The sequence below is a fragment of the Cloeon dipterum genome, chromosome X, assembly GCF_949628265.1.
Source record: "Cloeon dipterum chromosome X, ieCloDipt1.1, whole genome shotgun sequence".
In the NCBI taxonomy this organism is placed as follows: Eukaryota; Metazoa; Arthropoda; class Insecta; order Ephemeroptera; family Baetidae; genus Cloeon; species Cloeon dipterum.
Genome location: NC_088790.1, coordinates 21,151,356 through 21,170,337, shown reverse-complemented (window position 1 = coordinate 21,170,337; position 18,982 = coordinate 21,151,356). Strand labels below are relative to the sequence as shown.

Below are 18,982 nucleotides of genomic sequence, written 5' to 3'. Positions count from 1 at the left end.
CAGAATATTTCTTTGTTTCTTTGTTCGGTGCGAACAAGTAGGTGCTCAAAAGATTGAAGTGCGAAGTGCCAACACAAAGTGCCTTTTCGACTACTCGTGCTCTCTCTACAGTGTACCTGTCTGGCGTTCTTTGCCACTTACCGTACGGCTTGGTGCGAACCGGGGTCGGACTGGTCGTCGCTCCCTCGCCCCTTTGTGAGCGGGCAGCCAACCACACGTAGTACAAAGTGTTTGGGTAGAGGCCGGTCAGGGTGTAGCTCTCACTCACTGGAATGCGCCGGTGGTGCTTTTCCTAATTGGGATCAAATAAAGCGGACGCGTCAGTTGATTTCCTGTGTTTGAAAGCCACACCAGATATGTCGGATGCTCTTATGATATTGCAGAGAAAAAATCTCTCGTATGACATGGGTCTGGCAGAGAAAAACAGGTCTTGCAAAAACCCACATATCGTCAGAAAAAAACTGGGGTTTACGGGCTTTTTGCAATTTAGAGCATTTTTCTAATAGCATTAATCTTGCGAAAAAGAACCAAATATTAAACTTTTTACTTTAAATTTTGGTGCCTTTCATTCCACACAGTAATGGTTTACTTCATTATACAATGCAAACTCATATCGTACTTCATTTAATTTGTTCTGTTCATTTTTTCGTTTGGAAAAGCACGAAAAATGCGGTAAACCCCAATATCACCCGGTTTTTCACAGAGTGTATTTGTGTGATACGATATATTGGTAAACCAAGATCAAAGAGAATATTAAAAATAAAACTAATCCAAGGGAAAAAATCATTTCAGCGTAAAAAATGACTGTTAGAATTAAAAATATGAGTGCGGAAAAAAGCATTAAAGACGCTATCATAAAAAATATTCTTTGTTGCATGTAAACATCGAATTTATGCGTCTTAAATATCCTGAAAAACGTGAAAAATAAAATATTTCTTGACCTTTCCATTCCTAAAACATTTTTTACCTACGCTATATTAAAATAAATCAGAACTCATGACTCTTTTTATCAGAAAAATATCACTTTTGTATTGAGAGCACATTTTCAATCGTTCCGAAGAATTATTAGTGACTAGAAGTAATACTTGTCACGTTCTATTTAATCTAATTGGTCTTGTAATATTGCAAAATGAAATCACAATCGCTGACTGGAAACGTTTAGATAAACTAGAGTAATAAGGAGCACAAAGTGGAAAATGCGAAACTGTCATTGATTTGCAGAGTGATATCTCTTGGAATCAACGAGAGAGGAGCATTTCCATGAAGTAGGCACTAGTTTGTATATACATATATATAAATGTTTCGTTGCAAGCACTGGCGCGTTTCTCTAATTTGCACTCACTGCTGGCGATGTAGGTACATCATTTTATTTAATTCTGCGAAGCTGTAGCTCTTCAAAGGCCCAGCCATGAGCAAAGGAGGTGCCAGACGGGAAACTAATTAACTATAAAGCGCCAGGAAAACAACCTAAGAGGAGCGAGACTGGCGGCAAGGAAGGAGAGATTCAGCAAAAAAGAAACTCATCAAGACAAAGATTGCGAGATGCTTTGAAGTATAATCAGTCGGCAAATTGAAGCTTTGGCTTCCATCTGTGAAATATTCGTTTGCGTTTACCTCCGCGTAGGTGTCGTTCCAGTACAGTTCGTAGCTAATGATATTCTCGCCGGCGTGCACCGGCCTGTTCCAGTGCAGAACGGCGCTTGTCTCTCCGATGTCCGTGGCTCGTAAGTGGCTTGGCTGACTCGGCACTGTTTAAATGATAAATAAATAAAAAAGGAGAATTTAGAGAGATCCAATAAATTTTCAAATTAATCTTTTAAATAGGAGGCAAGGCTCCAAACAGCACAGTTGTATAAAAGGAAACAATTTAACGCATGTATGGCTTTTGAAAAAAATTATTGTCTTGATAAACAGTTTAAATTATACGAAAATAGGTTTTTCATTTTGATGACGATTACGCAAAAGGTTTCTTGGAAAATTATTGACAGAAGCAGTTCAAGTTTTTTTTGCAGAGCAATCAAATTGAACTATTTAAAATAAAATAAACTGTGAATGTTTTTACCTCCTTGCTGGGTCTTGACGTGGACGGGAGCAGAAAGAGGTCCAGGGCCGACGTTGGTCACGGCCTGCACCCTAATGGTGTAGATGGTGTGCGGCGTCAGGTCACTTATGGTGGTCAGCTGATTGTTGTCCACCATTTGCGACTGCCAGTTGGCCATCACTTGGCCTGGGTTGGTCGTGTAGAAGACTTTGTAGCCCTGAGTGAACAGACACCGATCATCTGAGTTAATTTAAAAGTTTCACCGTCTATTCTTTGCTCTGGAAATACGAGAGACTCTTGAGTATGTTTGCCGGCAAAAGTCGGCCAACTTTCTGCTGACGGCAGTCTCGCGTTTCCTTCTCAACTTTCTAACAAGTCCAATATTGATTGCGCCGCTGGCTTAATTGTAGGTGGCATATATATACTCGCATGTAAATTTTCGCCGGCTCGGCGAAATTTATCGCTCTGCACGCGGCCCGGTGTTTGCATTTGGAAACGGAAAGTGGCAAGCGTTGTATGCCTCCTTGAATTAAGACCATAAATTCAGAAAGGAGCAGACGCTTTCTCGAGGGGAATGAATCTTGTGGGGATATTGTCTCTGAAGCGGGAAATGAAGTTTTCTCACCGTGATTTGGCCGTTTGGCGTGTCTGGCTCGTCCCATTGGATCACCATTGTGCTCGAGCTTAAGGGTCTGACCATCACGTTGCGCGGAGCTGATCCAGAGCCTGAAATCGAGTGTTGGTGCGTGCAAAATTATTACCCTCGCACACGCTATTCGACTGAATTAAAATCTCATTTTTATCAAGCTTATCTGCTGCTTTAATTGAAATTCATAACTTTCAAAATGCTTCGAATATATATGCAAATTTATGCTTCAATAACTTCATCTAGTTTAGCTTTCATTGCGTGACCGAAAATACTCACGTGATCCTGAGTTCGTCGAGTCTCCTGAAATGAAAAAAAATTATGTATTAGCTCTATAGCATAAATCGAAGATCTGAAGTGCTCTTCTTTCAAATATACTCCAAGGATGTTACGTTTTGGTGGGGTATTTAATTAATTCTAGCACAGCTTAAACATGGTTTTAGGAAGACCAGCAGGAGAACATTTTCATTTGGTGAGCATTGGAGCTCTAAATAGGAACTGAATGTGATTTAAAATCGAATTTTATGCAATGGAACATTTTCGTTAAACCATAATGAATTTTTAGAAGTACACTCACACTCCTTTTGATGGGACCAGTGTATTTCAACTTACCAAAAAATTTCCCATACCATTAATTTTGTTTCATGAGATATTGTCTACAAAACCAAATTTCCTCTAAAATTAAATCTAAATCATGATACATATTTGAAAATTCATTAAAATGCAGTGGAATGTATTATTTTGACCAATTTCGAATTGTATTTGACATTTTTCCAAGCTCCTTATATTACTAAAACTGTTAAATCAAAATACTTTAAACCTTTTGAATTTGCTCTGCATCAATTTAGGCTAGACAAGTTCAATAAATTCACCATCAACTAAAACGCAGAATCGTGAAAGTTTCTTTGTTAGCTCTGCCCAGCAATTTTACTTTTCTGCAATGGGGAGTTCATCAAGAACTTCAAACGGAAACTTTTGTAATATCTGCATTGCCGTCGGCAAATCCAAATAAACACGATCATAAAGCAGCCCCATTAGTTCGGCTGCAAGGATGAAAAAAGATCCATTTCTCACTCGTATTCAAAAATCCTTTAAAAGTACGCGTCGGGAAAGGGCAAGCAATAATCGCGGCAGTAAAAATCCAGCACAGAGCCATTTCAAAAGCAACTCCGGCGGCGAAGTGAGCGCACTGTGGAGAGAATTCGTAGCACACGTCATGTGGCGAGGCAAAGTAAGTACATAAGAAAGGGAAAAAACGTCTCCGCCGCGGCCTCACTCTCGACGTCGACGGCGAAAAGCGCAACATCAAAGAGCCCGTGCACTCTCTCCGTCGACTTCTTTATTCTCTAACAAGAAGCCGTTCTTTGTGTGCTCACCTGTTTCCCCTGTGGTGACGACGGCAGGGTCGCTGGGGACGCCGCGGCCCACTGCGTTCACCGCGATCACGTACAGCTCGTACTCGGTGTACGGACTGAGACCGCGCACCGTGTAGTACATGGTGATCACGCCAGAGATCTCAGAGAACGCCTGGTCCGCGAACTTGGGCTTGTACTGGATCACGTAGTACTGGATCTCCTCCTCCTCAGGGTAGGTCCAGGCAAGACGCACCGCCGTGGCCCCCACCTCCAGCACCTTCACGCTCGGAGCTGTCGGCAGGGCTGAACAAACAATCGAATTTTTATTTTACAAAAAAAAACCATCGGTAAAAATATAAATTAAAATATTCACGACCAATTTTAACTCTACCACGTTAACCAAATTAAAAAAAACACAAAATATGTCTTAAAAATATATGCATCAATAGATTTAAACATTAAGAACCTTTTTACGCATTAAAATGTTAACTGCCTGAATATGTGACAAATATTGGGTGCAAAATTACGAAAATTATTTGATAATTTGAACTACTCGAGTAAAAACTTTCAAAATCCCTCTAATTTTTTTCAAAGCTGACTGTCCAACACCTCCACAATGTCAGAGTCGTGTGTGTTTAAATGTTCATGCTTCTTTTGACACGAAAAAATGCCTAAACACCGAAAAATATTTAGTGGGGATGATTATTTATGAGCAAGCTGCATGATGTTGCTAGAGTTGAATAGCCTCTATCTAAGGCAAAGTATCTAGACGATTCAATTTGAGCGCCGACAACAGCTCTTGTATCTGACCCACCTATCGATTCTCAATAGGGAGCGAACATCTCCGGCCAACAGTCGCACAAAGAGAGCCAACTCGGGCACTCGAAACTTATCCAGAGAGCAAACAGGGCCGGCAATTTTAATTAAATCGCTTCAGCAAACACTGAAGCGAGTTAGCTGCCGCCAATTTCACTAGTGGCCACGTATTTACCTTGCACTTTGATCATGGTTGGCGCTTCGATGGAGCCGAGTGCGCTGAGGGCGACGCACGTGTAGTTGGCCGACTGCCGGATGTCTTTTAGGTGCAGAATGTTTTTGCCCACCGGCTGGTGCGCGTTGATTTCCTGCTTGCCCTGCAGCCACATGACGTGTGGCATCGGCGAGCCCACGGCCACGCAGGTCACGTTCAGGTCGGCGCCCAGCATCACTTCGTACAGCGTCTTCGGCCGGATCGTGAACATGGGGAACACCCTGCGAACTGAGACAAAAAGGAACAAGTGATTTTAAATCATAAGATGCGGAATTTTATACTAAAAGGAATTAACGCAAATCTATCAAACTTTGGAAAATACTCTACATTGTCCATGTTTTTCAAAGTTCCATGAATTGCAAAATAGTGTTTTTTTTTTATTTTTAACTCTTCCGAAAGACAATAGGGAAAAGAGTGTTTCGAAAAATTTATTGGATAATCTACTGCGGGCAGTCTTTTTGTCAATACCCACCACGTTGGCTTGGTTTCAAACTCCCTTTTGAATGGCATTTCTACACGTATTTTGGTTTTTGCAGGAAATAATGATTTTGGGTTGAGTAAAAACATGAAAAGTCCTTGTTAAAAATGCATTTTACTCTAATTTGTAAGAAAATTACTGACGTTCTGCATGTGTCACACAATATAAATTAATTCCACAACTTTGATTGATTGTAAGCTGGGTAAAACTCCTAAAGTCATTCATTTTTCCAGTTACTAAGATAACTGCTTGTCAAAAAAGCACCATAAAAACCTGATTAAAATCTTACACTACAAAAAATTAGATGTTTTAGTTCAACAGCTGAACGACACAACAGACAAGTCAGTTTATATCACATCGACCCTTTTGAATTACAAAAGCAAAACTACTTGCACTTGAAAGCAAAAACCACAATGTGTGAAAACTTTTAATCGTTTTTGCTCGACAAAAATTGACAACGTAAGCCTCCGCCTTCTCTGTCAGTTAAGTATGTGGTGAGGAAAGCGCGCGATTGCGGCCAAAAGAGAGATAGAGAGAGAACTTTTCATAGGACACTTTGACAGTTTTATTTGAGCCACAAAACAACACGAAACACGCGCCTGCAGGCTAGCACAAACGGCCGAGAGATCGATCAGTGACAGGTGACAGTGACGAAGAAGTTGCTCACAAACAAGCACCGTTTCAAGGCCCTTGCCGGGCCGCCAATAAAAAAGGAACGCGCACGGTGAGTATAAAAATGGTGGCAGTGTCGATGGATTTGCTCGGAAAGACGACGCTGTCAATTTTATTTTTTGATCGGTGCTCTTTTTGCACATAGCATTGTGCGCGGTCGAATTCTAGAACTCTCTTTCGCAGCGAGCAATAAAACAGAGAGAGCGTCTGCGTTATTAAGCGGGAGAGACGTACCTTTGACGTAGAGCATTGTTGGTTGAGAGTACTCGGTGCCCACATTGTTTTGTGCGATGCACTCGTACTTGCCCAAGTCCTCCTCTTCGCTGCTGCTGATTTGCAGCGTGCCTGAAAATATCGACCAAACACAGTTAACCATGACGGTCAGTCTAGTCTGTGCAACGCGCAAAACGCCCCATATTGAAGGGGTGACGAACAAAAAGCCTCTGCAAAACGCAAAAACCAAATATACGCCCCAGGGAAACATTTTATAATTTAATATCAAAAATGTTGCTTTCACTCATGCACACATTCGGCCTCACTGGAGCGTAGTTTAATTTGAGAAACCAAAACTCGATGCAAACATTTTGGCGCACCGATAACGGCACCCTCGGCTCGGCACTAATATTTTAACAGCAAAAGGCCCGATTAAATATCACGCCACCCGCCTGTCCATAAAAATAAAATAAAAACTCGTGTTTGCATCATGCAGCATGGACGCCGGTCCCGTAAAACAAACCCCCGAAGCACTGAACGTAACAACTTCCGACACATGGGAAAACACAACAAAAATTTATTGCATTGTGCGTGCTCCTCGCAGGGACGTGGAAAAAGGATGATGTTGACTTAACATAATATACGGGGGATGCGCTGGATGAGCTGGTTTGCCAAAAATTCAAGAAAGGAAATAATATTGACGTAAGTTCATGCAGGAAAAAACAACTTGTAGGTGAAATAAAAGCTATGGAAACCAGCAAGTCACGAAAATCTCCTACTGAGCAAACAATCTATTTAAAAGAGGAAACTTGAATGAGGAAAGAACTGATAACATTTTGGAAGCTCTCTCATGGGATCTACAAACAAAATTTATCAACTTGAATATTTTCTTTCCTTCTTTACCCTATATTTTAAACGTAGTAGTGACATCAATTAAAATTTAAAACTACGTTTTCTTTAAGTATTCAATTGTTAGGATGTGCAAAAAATTGATTATTTTAATCTCTTTCTAAAAAGTAATAAATCGGTTAAAAAAACACTCGGGTTTTTTCCTCAATTTCAGGAAAATTAATGGTAAACTGAACGAAATATTGAAAATTCTATCACTTTTGCACGCACTTCATGATTTGTGCTAATTTGATAGTCCAAACATCACAGCACTCAAATAAAAAACAGTCAATAGTAGGTGTCTCACTTCCCCATTCATTTTATATGAAATAACTTTCTGCAGGCTATAAAAATGAATAATTGTGTCTGATGAAAATGAATATTACTCTCCTCAGTTCATAAAAACTGTTTCAATTCAATTTAGATGTAAACATAACACATTAGAAGATGATTTGACAGTCTGAACAATTTTAATTTGGATTAAAAAATCTCTTAAATCATAATGAAACAATCTGTGCCGCTTTTGATTAAAAATCTAACTTTATAAATAAACTCAATTTCTTCTCTGCTGCAAAGTACAAAAACACTTATTTGTCACGCCCCTATAATGGCCTGGTCAAAATCGAGATACAGGTTGGTTTTCCAATTCAGGGCATAACGTGAGCAGGCATGAAACCGAACGGCGTTATCTTTCCATCCATCCCTAGCACAATAAAAAACGTTGAGAGGGACCGGCATTTACGGCCGCGGTGGCGCATAATTTACGGCTGGAAATTACGTTATCATCAGCAAGTGGCCATAAAGAAAGTTATGCCGCCGGCCGGGCAGATAAATCATGCCGGTTGCATACTTTATAAAGTCGCAGGCGCCTTATCGTGCTCGGCGCGGAGATGGAAAGTTATTTGCATCTGTGAGGAAAAGAAAGAAAGAAAGAAAATGGAAGCGCGGAGTATGTGTGCTATTGTGACTAATAGTGAGAGACTCGTCGCATTTTTCCAGCACTGCAGCGGGTGGTAATCTTGAGATTATTATTATACTGTTATACGCTCGCAGTTAGCATGCAAATTGTTTTCATTGCTGCGAGGCGAGAGATTGTGCTTGACGACTGTAATTGCGCGGAAGAGGGAGCGAGAAATTCATCGCACTGCAGCCGAGATAAGAAGAGATTATCTTCAGCGTCAAGAGCCGGTTTTAATTTTAATTATCCTTAAATTAACAAAAGAGCACAGCACTTAATGAATTGCGCTTTTACAATGCCGAGTGAGTTAAGTACTCTTGAAAAATTCAAAACTAGGCTCAGGCTAATGAATTTGATTAAATAAATAAATTAAAAACACTGGTATCATTTAATTTTTCATTAAAAAGTATAATATCGTCAGCATAAAATCTACATTTAACTCAAGGGAAATCTTTTAATAAATCATTGAAAAAAAATGAAAGGGAATGGTGACATGTACCCTCCTTACTTTACCCCATTAGATTGTAAGATTTTTCAACGAAACTCTTTACAACAAAACTTGAGTTTAATCTCGTGGGCCGAGAGTATGATGATTCTGCTGGGAGTACTTGACTTAATGGAATTTTCCAACGAAATTACTGAAATTTAATTCTTTGGCAAGGTTTTTGCTGCAGATTTGAAGAATGTGCAAGATAATTTTTTTAATTTCACGTTAATTTACAAAATTTTAGCCACTATGGATCGAGTTTTATCTTAAAATCTGAATTTGATAAAAACATCTGGATTTAAATAAATAAAATCTATCTTGTTTGTTCATTAAAACTAATTAAACATTTCCTGTTTGTCAATTCGGTAAATTGGGAGCAAATAACATTAGACATTAATTAAAATGACCATGGTTTAATGAAAACTGTCATCAAATTGTGGGCGGTTTTACTAAAAGCTACAGAACTGGAGTAAAGATAAACAAAGTTTGAATTTTTAATGTGCTGTAAATTTGGATTAAGCTGTAAAAGTTCCTCTTTATTAGCCTAGCAAATTCCACTCAAAACATTATTTGACATTTTATTTGATAAATGGCCTGGCATAAAAAATTCATTTCCAGACCAATTTCATTTTTCGTGAACACAAATTCTTGAGTGAAACATTTTTATGATCCCATTTCAGCTGTTTAGCTGGTTGATTGCAGAAGCCTTGATATAAAATGAAATAATGGCTATAACTCTCAAGTGTCGCGCGGTTGAATTTCAATTTCATCAAGGCCACGCCGAAATCCACAAAATGCGATGTGAGAAAAGGCTTGGCGGATATTTGATAAGTCGCGCGGAAGCTCAATTTTCCAATTATGTTTGCTGAAGAGCATTTTCAAGAGGCACAACTTTCTTGATTTCAAACGAAGCGCAGCAACAACTTGCTTTCACTTCTTTGTCAGCTCCGTTGGAGCGATTGCTTCCAATAAAAGGTAAATAGCAGAGCAGAGCAAACGAACACGTACACGGCAAATATTGCCTTTGCAGTCGGTTTATACATACGAATTGCTTACCAGACTCGAGGACGGTGTATCGCGGGTTGGACGTGTTCAGCGGCATCATTTCGCGCAGCCACGTGACGAGCGGGGGCGGCGAGCCGGTGACGTCGCACGCCAGAACTGTTGCGTGACCCAATTCCACCACTTTGGTTGACGGCACCTGCCCTATTTTTGGGAAGCCGCCGGGCAGCTTCTCGTCTGCGAACACGAATTTCCCACGCGTCTGCTTCAAAAGTCATCTCATAGCTGGATTTGCGTAATCACGGCAGAAATAATAACAACAGCAACAAAGGAAATGCAAATTTATGCGAGTCAAAACAGACTTCAACAATTGTAATTGTCCCGCTCGAATAAGAGCAGTCGTGAATTCGTTGAATAAATTATCATGCAAATGACTTCAAGCAGCTGCAGCGCCTCACTGAAATTCAAGCTGTGTGCTGCTTGGCTGCATTTCGGAGAAGAGGCTTGCAGGCAAATGGAATGAATTGGTAAACAACAACTTCGAAACAGCCGTAGTTTCCTTGCTCATTTTCTCGAGAGAGCACAATATTTGAGTTTTGCTGAGCAAATGTTTACCAAAGATAGGCAGAATATTTTTTTCTGGAACTAAAATGAGGAGAAACTTTTAAAATTGTCAGAAATATCAATATTTTCATTTGATTTATCCACCATGAAAAAGGAAATTCAAGATAATTTTTGATACGAAACACCACCAATAATAAAAAATTAGGCATTTTTTGTCTTTAGACTCTAGGGATGTGCAAAACTTGCTATAAAATATTTTGGACTTTTGCAAACATTAAGAAAACCAAGTTACGATATAATTTTTGTTTTAAGCTAACTGATTTTATCCTTTGAAAGGAATACACTGCAATGTTCTCGAAATAATACCAACGGTAATATCTTGGATTCTTAAAGCAAAAGACTTATTTATGCTAAAAATCAGCTTTTCAACTTGCCATTTTGCTCTCTAAACCAAGCCTGTCTATGGTAAGTTAAAATTCCGGTAAAATATTTCCTGCTACAATTTTTGCGAGTAAATAGAGTCTGGTTAGCATAAATTTAATTCCTGCTCTCACTGTAAACACGTTAATTTCACCAGTCTGTGGAAATTCAAACATTGTTGGCAACGAATTTCATGGTCTGGTGGAACGCGAAATTCGCGATCCACCACAAAAACAACCGCCAACGCGCTCAATTAGCCTCATGTTTTTCCTGCCGGCAGGCGGAATTTGTGAAAATGGCGACTCACTATCGAGCACGGTGATGGAGGCGTCGGCCGAAATCTGCTCGCCGGTCTGCGTCTCAGCGACGCACTCGTAGACGGCGTCGTCGCGCGCCATTCGGACGGGGTCGATGCGCAGCAGCATGCCATCGCCCGAGGGAAACTCCTTCACCAGGTAGCGCGACTGGAAGTTGGATATGCGTTTGCCGTTCTTCTTCCACGACAGCGACGGCGGCGGCTCTGTGGGGCTCACGCGGCACCAGATGCTGGCGATCGCCCCCGCACGCACCGTCTGGTCCCGCGGATGCACGGACACCGTTGGTGGATCTGAAAAACAACAAGTTAGGCGTTCAAATTGGAGAGCAGTATCTAAGAAGTCGAGGCAAGAGGACATGCCTCGACAATTTTGTTCTGGATCGGAAAAAATCAATTGACAATGAGATTTTCCAAGAGTATGGTTTTTAATTTAAAACTTGATCTGCCGTTTGTTTTTATAATATAGTTGGAAAATTAGCCTAGTTAAAAAACTGAGCAGTGCCTTGTAGCAAGCAACAGTTAATAACGGTTCAGCCCAAATTAAAAATTACAGTTTCCCTTTCACGAATAATGAAACGCTCTGACACTGCTGAACTAAAGTAATTTTGACAGTTAATCGAAAAAATGAGATATTTAATTATTATTTTGGTTGATTTTAATTCTAGGTGAAACATCTAAGACGTGGCTTAACGACAAAAAGGCAGTTGCATTTTTAAACAGAATATCTTAGGCCAAATCTTTATTGAAAAAATCAATGTTGTTTATTTTTAATATTTGATATCAAATAAACAGGAACCTTTAAGTTAATCAGTTAAATTTAAAAATCTGCTTAATAAATTTCAAAGCAAGCATATTTGAAAGAAACCTAATGTTTCAACCAGAAGCTTAAAACTATATTCCTTTTAATAATTAATAAGTTGATAATGATGTCGGAGGAGGTGCTTACACAATAGAATTAAAAAATTGATGTTGTTCATTTTCGCCTATTTTCATGCCACACGAACAAAGAAAATTTCATTAGTAAAAATGCTGTACACTAAAAACTGTCAAAAGCGTTACTTTAAATTTCTCTCAAAATCTATTTAGTAATTGTTTTTTCTTTTAATATTATGTGACATAAGTTTTCAAAATCTAAAAGTCAGGGGATCTTATTATTTGATGCAACCATTTGTTTATCAAAGAATAAAAATAACTAGAAATAGAATGCATGCAATAAAAGCAGTTTTCCAATTCAAATAAAATTTAAGTTAACTTCTAACAACGACAGTTGCGGGAGTAAAGCAATGTTGTTTTATATTTATTTGATTAGGTCTGTTAACAAGAAATGAAGCCGCAACTTACCTTGAGCTAATCCGGTGAACACGCAAGCCCACAAGAGTGCACCAATCAGAGCTCCACGCTGCATTCTGTGAAAATCGAGTTCCACGCTATTATGCATCATGCAAGCGAATAATATCGAGTCGAAGGCCGGCGAACGCGAATGAGCAAACTCGGCCCCAGAGCCCAGACGCGCAAAATCGAGCGGCGTTCGCTTTCTCATTCACGATGGGACTCAAGTTACTCGGAACTAATTACGCGCGAGTTGCAGGAAATATCTCTGATTCGATCCGTGTAATCACATTTCACACAAATTGGCTCTCCACGCACATGGGATGTCGGGTAACACGAGAAGAGAGCCTCAAAGTGAGAGTATATGTGTGCTGTGCAGTGGAGACTTGATAAAGGGAGGATGCAGAGGGTAGAAAATTGATTCAGCGCAAGTTTTATCGATGCAGGAAATGATGATGGTATATTTAAATTGGCCAATCTCAATTAAAATTATAAAAAAAAACACAAACACAATTCAAATGTTTTGGTGTGACCAAATATCAAGAGAAAAATCAAAGATATTGTGTTCAAATTTTAATGAGGCACGTTTTTATTTTATGTTTTGAGCACAAATCATCTGAATACAGCCATAATTAAAAACATATCTTTGAATTTGTCCAGAACCATTTAACTTTAGTTGAAAGCTAAGGAGGAATCTTAAACGATGCAAGGGTTCTTAAAACGATTGGGACAGGAAGTGAACTCTTTGATTCGTGCAGCCCTATCGTGATGGTGGTATGAGCCAAGTTCTATTGTCGATGGGCCATTATTGACAAATGAAATAGAAAAAATGGTAGAAGTTAACCTACAAAGATTTTATCATGGGCATGTTAAAATCTCATAATGTTTTGCTCGTTTAACATCTAGTTAAATTAAAATATTCATCTAGTTATCTCTCAATTAGTTATCAATATGTTCAATTGCTCTCGCATTTCAATAAATTCACCATCTAAAATGTAGAATCCTTAAAGTTTCTATGCAGGATTTTGATCTGGGAAGCAATCCTAAAATTGGAACTACTTCGAACAAAGATGCAGCTTAAGAATAAACAAGGGTTGCTCATCCCAAGTAATCTCAAGCTTGATACTTGACAATCCTCAGCGCCTGGATTTCTATGCCCGGACTCTTAGGTTATAACATGTAGAATAAATGAAATGCGTCGCGTGCAGGGGTGAATAATCTCGACGTCTCTTTGAGTCGTCTTTCTTTGTCAGGCCTTGACGAGAGTGAAGCAGGCGTGTCCCCGCATTTAAGCAGTTCGCCTTCTGTCTCTTGTGAGAGGCTGAAGACGTTCTCGCGCGGATGAAAGCGGCTCGCTGAACTGTGATTGACAATTATCCGAGCGCAGCCTGCGTAAAACAAACTTAAATGCGCCCGTATATGACGAGGCAGGAGGCAGAAGAGACCGATTGTTTGTTTCTTTGCTCTCAATGGGCCGATTTCGAGTTGAATTCTTGGGAACAAAGAGGGACGGGTTGGACGGGGAAAATTTATTTTTGTTATATTGTCTCTGCAAGAGAGACGAGTTCAGAGAGCACAAAAGAAATTACATTCGCTGCAGGGATAGATCTGAATTTGTTCATTCCGCAGTTCTTAATTGGAAACTAACGAGTTTTTCAATTTGCAAAGGTGTCATAAAATGTTTCGCCAGATCCCCCAGGGCAAAAAAACGGCTTTCCCATAAAATCCGCGTGAACGACCAATTAATTTCCGTCAAATTGCTCGCTTTCACTGTGTTAATTTCGTTTGCGGAACCGCTGTTGTGTGCGTGCGAGTGCCTCCGGCGCATTTTCCACCCGCCACCTGCCTACCAAGATAAACCTCTCGCACCCCAGCCGGTTGCTGGCTATAAACAGCAATTTAACCATCCGTAAATACCCATTAGCGACGCAACAAAGTAGGTGGAAAGAACAGGCCTTCTTCTTAACACCCGTATTATCCTCGCCTCTCAAACGGAATAATATCCAAAGATTGCTCATATTGCTTCTTCTTTGATTTGGTGTTTAATATTGTTATGTTTTAAACAGCTACAGAAACTGTTACGAAAGAAAAATTAAAAGGTATAATGTGTATATTTTAATTAATTGTTTAAAATTATAACGTTAGTTTGAATATTTATCTCATCATTTCTCTGATACATAAATTTCTTTTAAACATATTTTAACACAAAATATTGCTTGTAACTGTGTTATTTACGGGATATTTACTGTTATTACAAACATCAAACATCTCACCAACAGTTAATTAAATGAATAGTGATCTAATAATAAAATCTTGTGCATAACAATAGGGATTCAATGAAGCGAACGAAAGAAAACTTTGATACTACTTATTTCTTATTCAATGTGAACTATTAGCACAGACCTGTAGCTCACATTAAATCGAATTTCAAGCCTCTTAAAGCCAAAACTTATTAGTGACGTTCGCTGGAAGAAATTAACGAGCCCAGGGGGACTTGAAGGTGAAGTAATCCATTTAATCAGCCGGACCGAGGCGCCATCAAATTGTCAAAGCGCAGCGCCTAATGGAAAAGGCAAAAAGCAGGGAGCAGGGAATAAGGCAAATGCCTGAATCGGCTGGTTGCGGGGCGGGTGGAAAAAAAAGCCTCGAAGACAGGCCGGCGTGACAGTGAGCAATGCGCGCGACGAGCCCCGCCAACGGCATGCACCTCGGCCCTTATTGCTTTTGGCAGTCAGTGCGGCGGCGATTTTTTGTATCCGAAAGTTGGAAATCATCTCTCTTGGCGCGTTTGCTTGCTCGTCCGGAGTTTGCCGAGTGAAATTTCCCTCGAGAGGCAGCCAGCCTTCCACAGCCTTTGTGTGTGCCATTTTTGCTGCCAGCGAGACGAGAGGGAATGTTCGTGAAACCGCGGCCCACTCTTCATATGTAATTTGACTTTTATTGCAAGATGCTCGCCGTGTAGTGCAGTATAGCAGAACTTTATGAAAACGGCAGAAGTAATTTTATCAAAGTCTACGAGTTTCATTTTCTGCGCGAAGAGAGCAAATTTTCCACTAGAATTGGGTCAAGGGGATATTTTTCAATCATTCAGCATTTGCGAGGAATCGAGGATGAAAATGCAAATGACGGATAGAGTCAAAAAGTTTCCTGAGTGTTTTCATTCATTCTAATAACGCGAAGCAAACATCGTACCGGAGGTGAATAAAACAAGCTGCAGATGCAACTCATTCGTCACGGATATTGCAGTTCGATTTCATTCCATTCTGTCAAGCTATTTCCCTTGCGAACAGGGGAAAAGGTCATCTCGCAGAACAAAATCACTCTGCCAAGGCCAGAGGGAGCGAGTCCCAGTGGAAGAAGCAAGAAGGCGCGCCTCAACAAGTAAGTAGGGCACACTATAAACACGCGGACAAATCACATAAGCTCGGATCGGCAACTATAAACTGATTTTCCAATCAATTATTCGAACGGAATTGCCATACAAAAACAATTCAGTTTAAACGTAACACGTTGAATAAATAATGAGAGAACTGCTCCAAAGGAAACTCATAGGAGGATACAACGTTATGGAAAAATAAACAACTCGTTACACATCGGAGGAAGCTGCATATTTAATTCTTCTGACAGCTCGCGTGCTTTTGAATTCATTAGCTTTGGCATCTATCTAGAAACAATTTTTTAATCTTTTTCAAGAGTTGATCATAATAGTTCTCGATGTTTCTTATAAAGTAAACTATATGAAAATTAGGTTGTAAAATTTTTCAAAAAGAACCGCGTAATTGGAGGTACACGTTATATCTGTCAAACGGCTCAAACATTTCAAGGCATAATGAGTATAATATAGTTGTTTATTCTCACATTTGTTTTCCTGGTAGACTTTTCCGGAAAGTAAAAAATGATACATCATTCAAAACGGGGTTTCAAATAGTCTATTCTAAAAAATATCATTATGATGGAAAAGTCTGGTTCAAAAGTTCCATTTTAAAGCATTTTTGTATAATATTAAATCCTGTAATGCTTTAATTCCGTAGGAACTCCAAAACTCGCCAACGCCGTGAAATTAAAAGTTTAATCCCCTATGGTGATCGTATATGTTTACAACGTTGAATAGTGCTAGAATTTATTAAGTTCAACACAAACTTGAACGAAGTAACTTTAGAGTTTTCTTGTCAAAAGAGGAAAAGTGAAATAGAGCCCGGAATGGAAAAGTTTTCATGCTCCCTTGACAGCTGGAGGCAGCTGATGAAAACGCTCATCTGACTAGAATGGCCAACCCGGAGCCACTCCCCGGCCCGTCGGCGGAAATAGATTACTCGACGGGCCCGGGAAGAGAGAAATGAGAGCGAGTTTTCAGCGGAGATCGCGGGCAGAGAGAGAGTTGTTTTCCCATCGGCCCGACGGCGGCGGGCGAACTGACAATGAGACCGGCGGGAGCAGCGACGGCTTCCCGATGGACACTTTGTGCCCAGCTCAGAGGCTTTAGCACAGATTGACAAGGGGATTATCGCTGCGGGGTCCAACTCACCTCTCTCGCTCTCCTCAGTCTTGGGCTCTTCAGTGGTACACGCGGTCGACAACAGCGAATAATCCCATGCCTGCGAACAGAAGCGCCGTGTGTTTAGTCGCTAATGTAATGGCAATCCACGCAGAGTGGAATTTCACGCTGTATTTTGTTCGAACGGATGGCGGCGGCTTGCGTTCTTTTGTTTCCAGACTTTTTGTTGCGCGTTGATGAATATCTGTGGGCTATACCGAATGCTCGTGCGTGTTTGTTTTGGCCGGATTGTTTGTTAATTTAGCGGCCCATAATTGAAGTTTTTGTGCTGGTCTTCACGCACGATTTGCGAATTAAATGCCAAAATGGAACGCTTTGTCAAGCGTAAAAATCTATCTGATTGTGAGTTGACATAAAAGAAGAAAAATTCAGCCACTCTTCGTGATTATGATGTTTAGCATACAACGTTTTAAAGGCAACAGAAACAAAGAGAAGGATAAATAAATAAATAGAGAATTCCAATTTTTTGTTGATGCAAATATTATTTTAAACATTTGAAAATATTTTGTCTTTATTGAAAATGGGTTTGAAGAGCTTGCAAATGTAAGCAGAGCTTAGAATGTTAATCATTTGCTACTGGTATCTTTTTAATTTCTCGGAAAGGCTTGAAACAAAGTATGTTTTTGCATGATGAAACTTCTTGTCGAATAATCAATAGAATTGTATAGAACTAAAAAAGCAATACAATTTTCACTCTTTGAAATAGCTTCGAAGAAAGGATGCAAATTTAAGCTTGTGAATTTTTGTCGCACGAAGGGAACAAGATTTCTTGACTGTTTTGCCCAAAAATGGTGCAGTCAACATTTTCAATGACTGATGATTCATGAAATTTCCTGTAGCTTAAAATTCTGTGGCTTCAATTATAATTTACAGCTTAAGTACTACTGCTGAGGCCTGATGGACATAGCAGTCAATTGTAAAAATGTGCCGAAATTTTTATTTATTGAAATCAAAGCCATCCATCCTAGAATTGATTCTGCGCAGAGTAGAGCCATTTTTAGTAATTCCTTTTGCTTTACAAAAAATGCAGATTCCTTAAAAACCATCTAAAATGCCAATTGGGTATTTTTAAAAATTTAAAACAGCATCCAAAGTTCACAGTTAAATTAGTGAGATTCGCCGAATGGCAAAGGTTAATATTTCTATTTTAATATTATTTTCTGCCTGTTAATTGCTAATTTATTTTTTGGAATGAATTTGACTGAATGAAATGAAAAACTATGCGGATCATTTTGAATTCATACCGGATCAATAGCAGCCGTTTTTCCATTCATTGTCACATAAATACAGCGTAGCTTTTGGTTCATTGTTATACTTTGTCCTCGCTCATCCATATTCGATCGGAACATTCCCGTCAGCATAATGAGCTGATTCTCATTCAAACTGTTAGCTCTTTCCATTGTCACTTGAATGCAAATTAAAATGGCACAGTAAATCAATTTTTATGGAGACTCGTGTCACCCGATTTGCTTCCGAGACCGGGGCAAACTCTGCCGACACATGTCAGTTGAATACATTTCCAAGGCTTTATCAGCGGCCAGCTTCCGCGTTTTATGCAAATGACCCTTCAAATGCAGCCCTTATCAGATCAAAACAAGTCCACACAAGAGCCGCAAACCGAGCGGCGAGCCGGGCAGGGCAAATCGGCCTAAGGAAATTTCTGTGAATCCCTGCGCCAGGCTTATTATTCCATTGTGTCGAGCGGCTCTCTCGTCTCGGCTGCGCGGCATGATTGATGGAGTCGAAAGAAGAAACTCGCATACAAAATCATTGATATTCCAGCTGCCGAGAGTGGATAAAGAAGCGGCCGGGGAACGGCGTATTTTCCACTGAAAGGGCTGTAGGGCGGCGCAAAGTGGTGGCGGAATTTGCATACTGAAATGTGTGTCACGCCAGATGATGCATGGCAGCTTTTTTGCATCTTCCTCTGGCTCTCTCCGCTGTTGTGTTTTGCGATCGGAGCTGTCGATAGCCGCCACCGATGCCAGCCACTATAAAAACTGGAATATTTGCTACTTTGCGAAACAG

General features: G+C 40.0%; 1 protein-coding gene across 2 annotated transcripts in view; it reads right to left on the bottom strand.

Moving 5' to 3' along the window:
- Positions 1-18,982, bottom strand: part of Lar (tyrosine-protein phosphatase Lar) — an 80,953-nt gene that overhangs the window by 14,150 nt on the left and 47,821 nt on the right. For both annotated transcript variants that reach the window (XM_065492433.1, XM_065492434.1), the window contains exons 3-14: positions 16,925-16,994; positions 12,412-12,476; positions 11,062-11,361; positions 9,825-10,007; positions 6,457-6,567; positions 5,034-5,300; positions 4,064-4,345; positions 2,967-2,990; positions 2,667-2,767; positions 2,063-2,258; positions 1,615-1,748; positions 142-292 (exon numbers count right to left, since the gene is read on the bottom strand). In XM_065492433.1, coding sequence (XP_065348505.1) covers positions 142-292; positions 1,615-1,748; positions 2,063-2,258; positions 2,667-2,767; positions 2,967-2,990; positions 4,064-4,345; positions 5,034-5,300; positions 6,457-6,567; positions 9,825-10,007; positions 11,062-11,361; positions 12,412-12,475 — 1,813 coding nt within the window. In that variant the 5' untranslated portion in view covers position 12,476; positions 16,925-16,994. The remainder of the gene's footprint in view (positions 1-141; positions 293-1,614; positions 1,749-2,062; positions 2,259-2,666; positions 2,768-2,966; positions 2,991-4,063; positions 4,346-5,033; positions 5,301-6,456; positions 6,568-9,824; positions 10,008-11,061; positions 11,362-12,411; positions 12,477-16,924; positions 16,995-18,982) is intronic.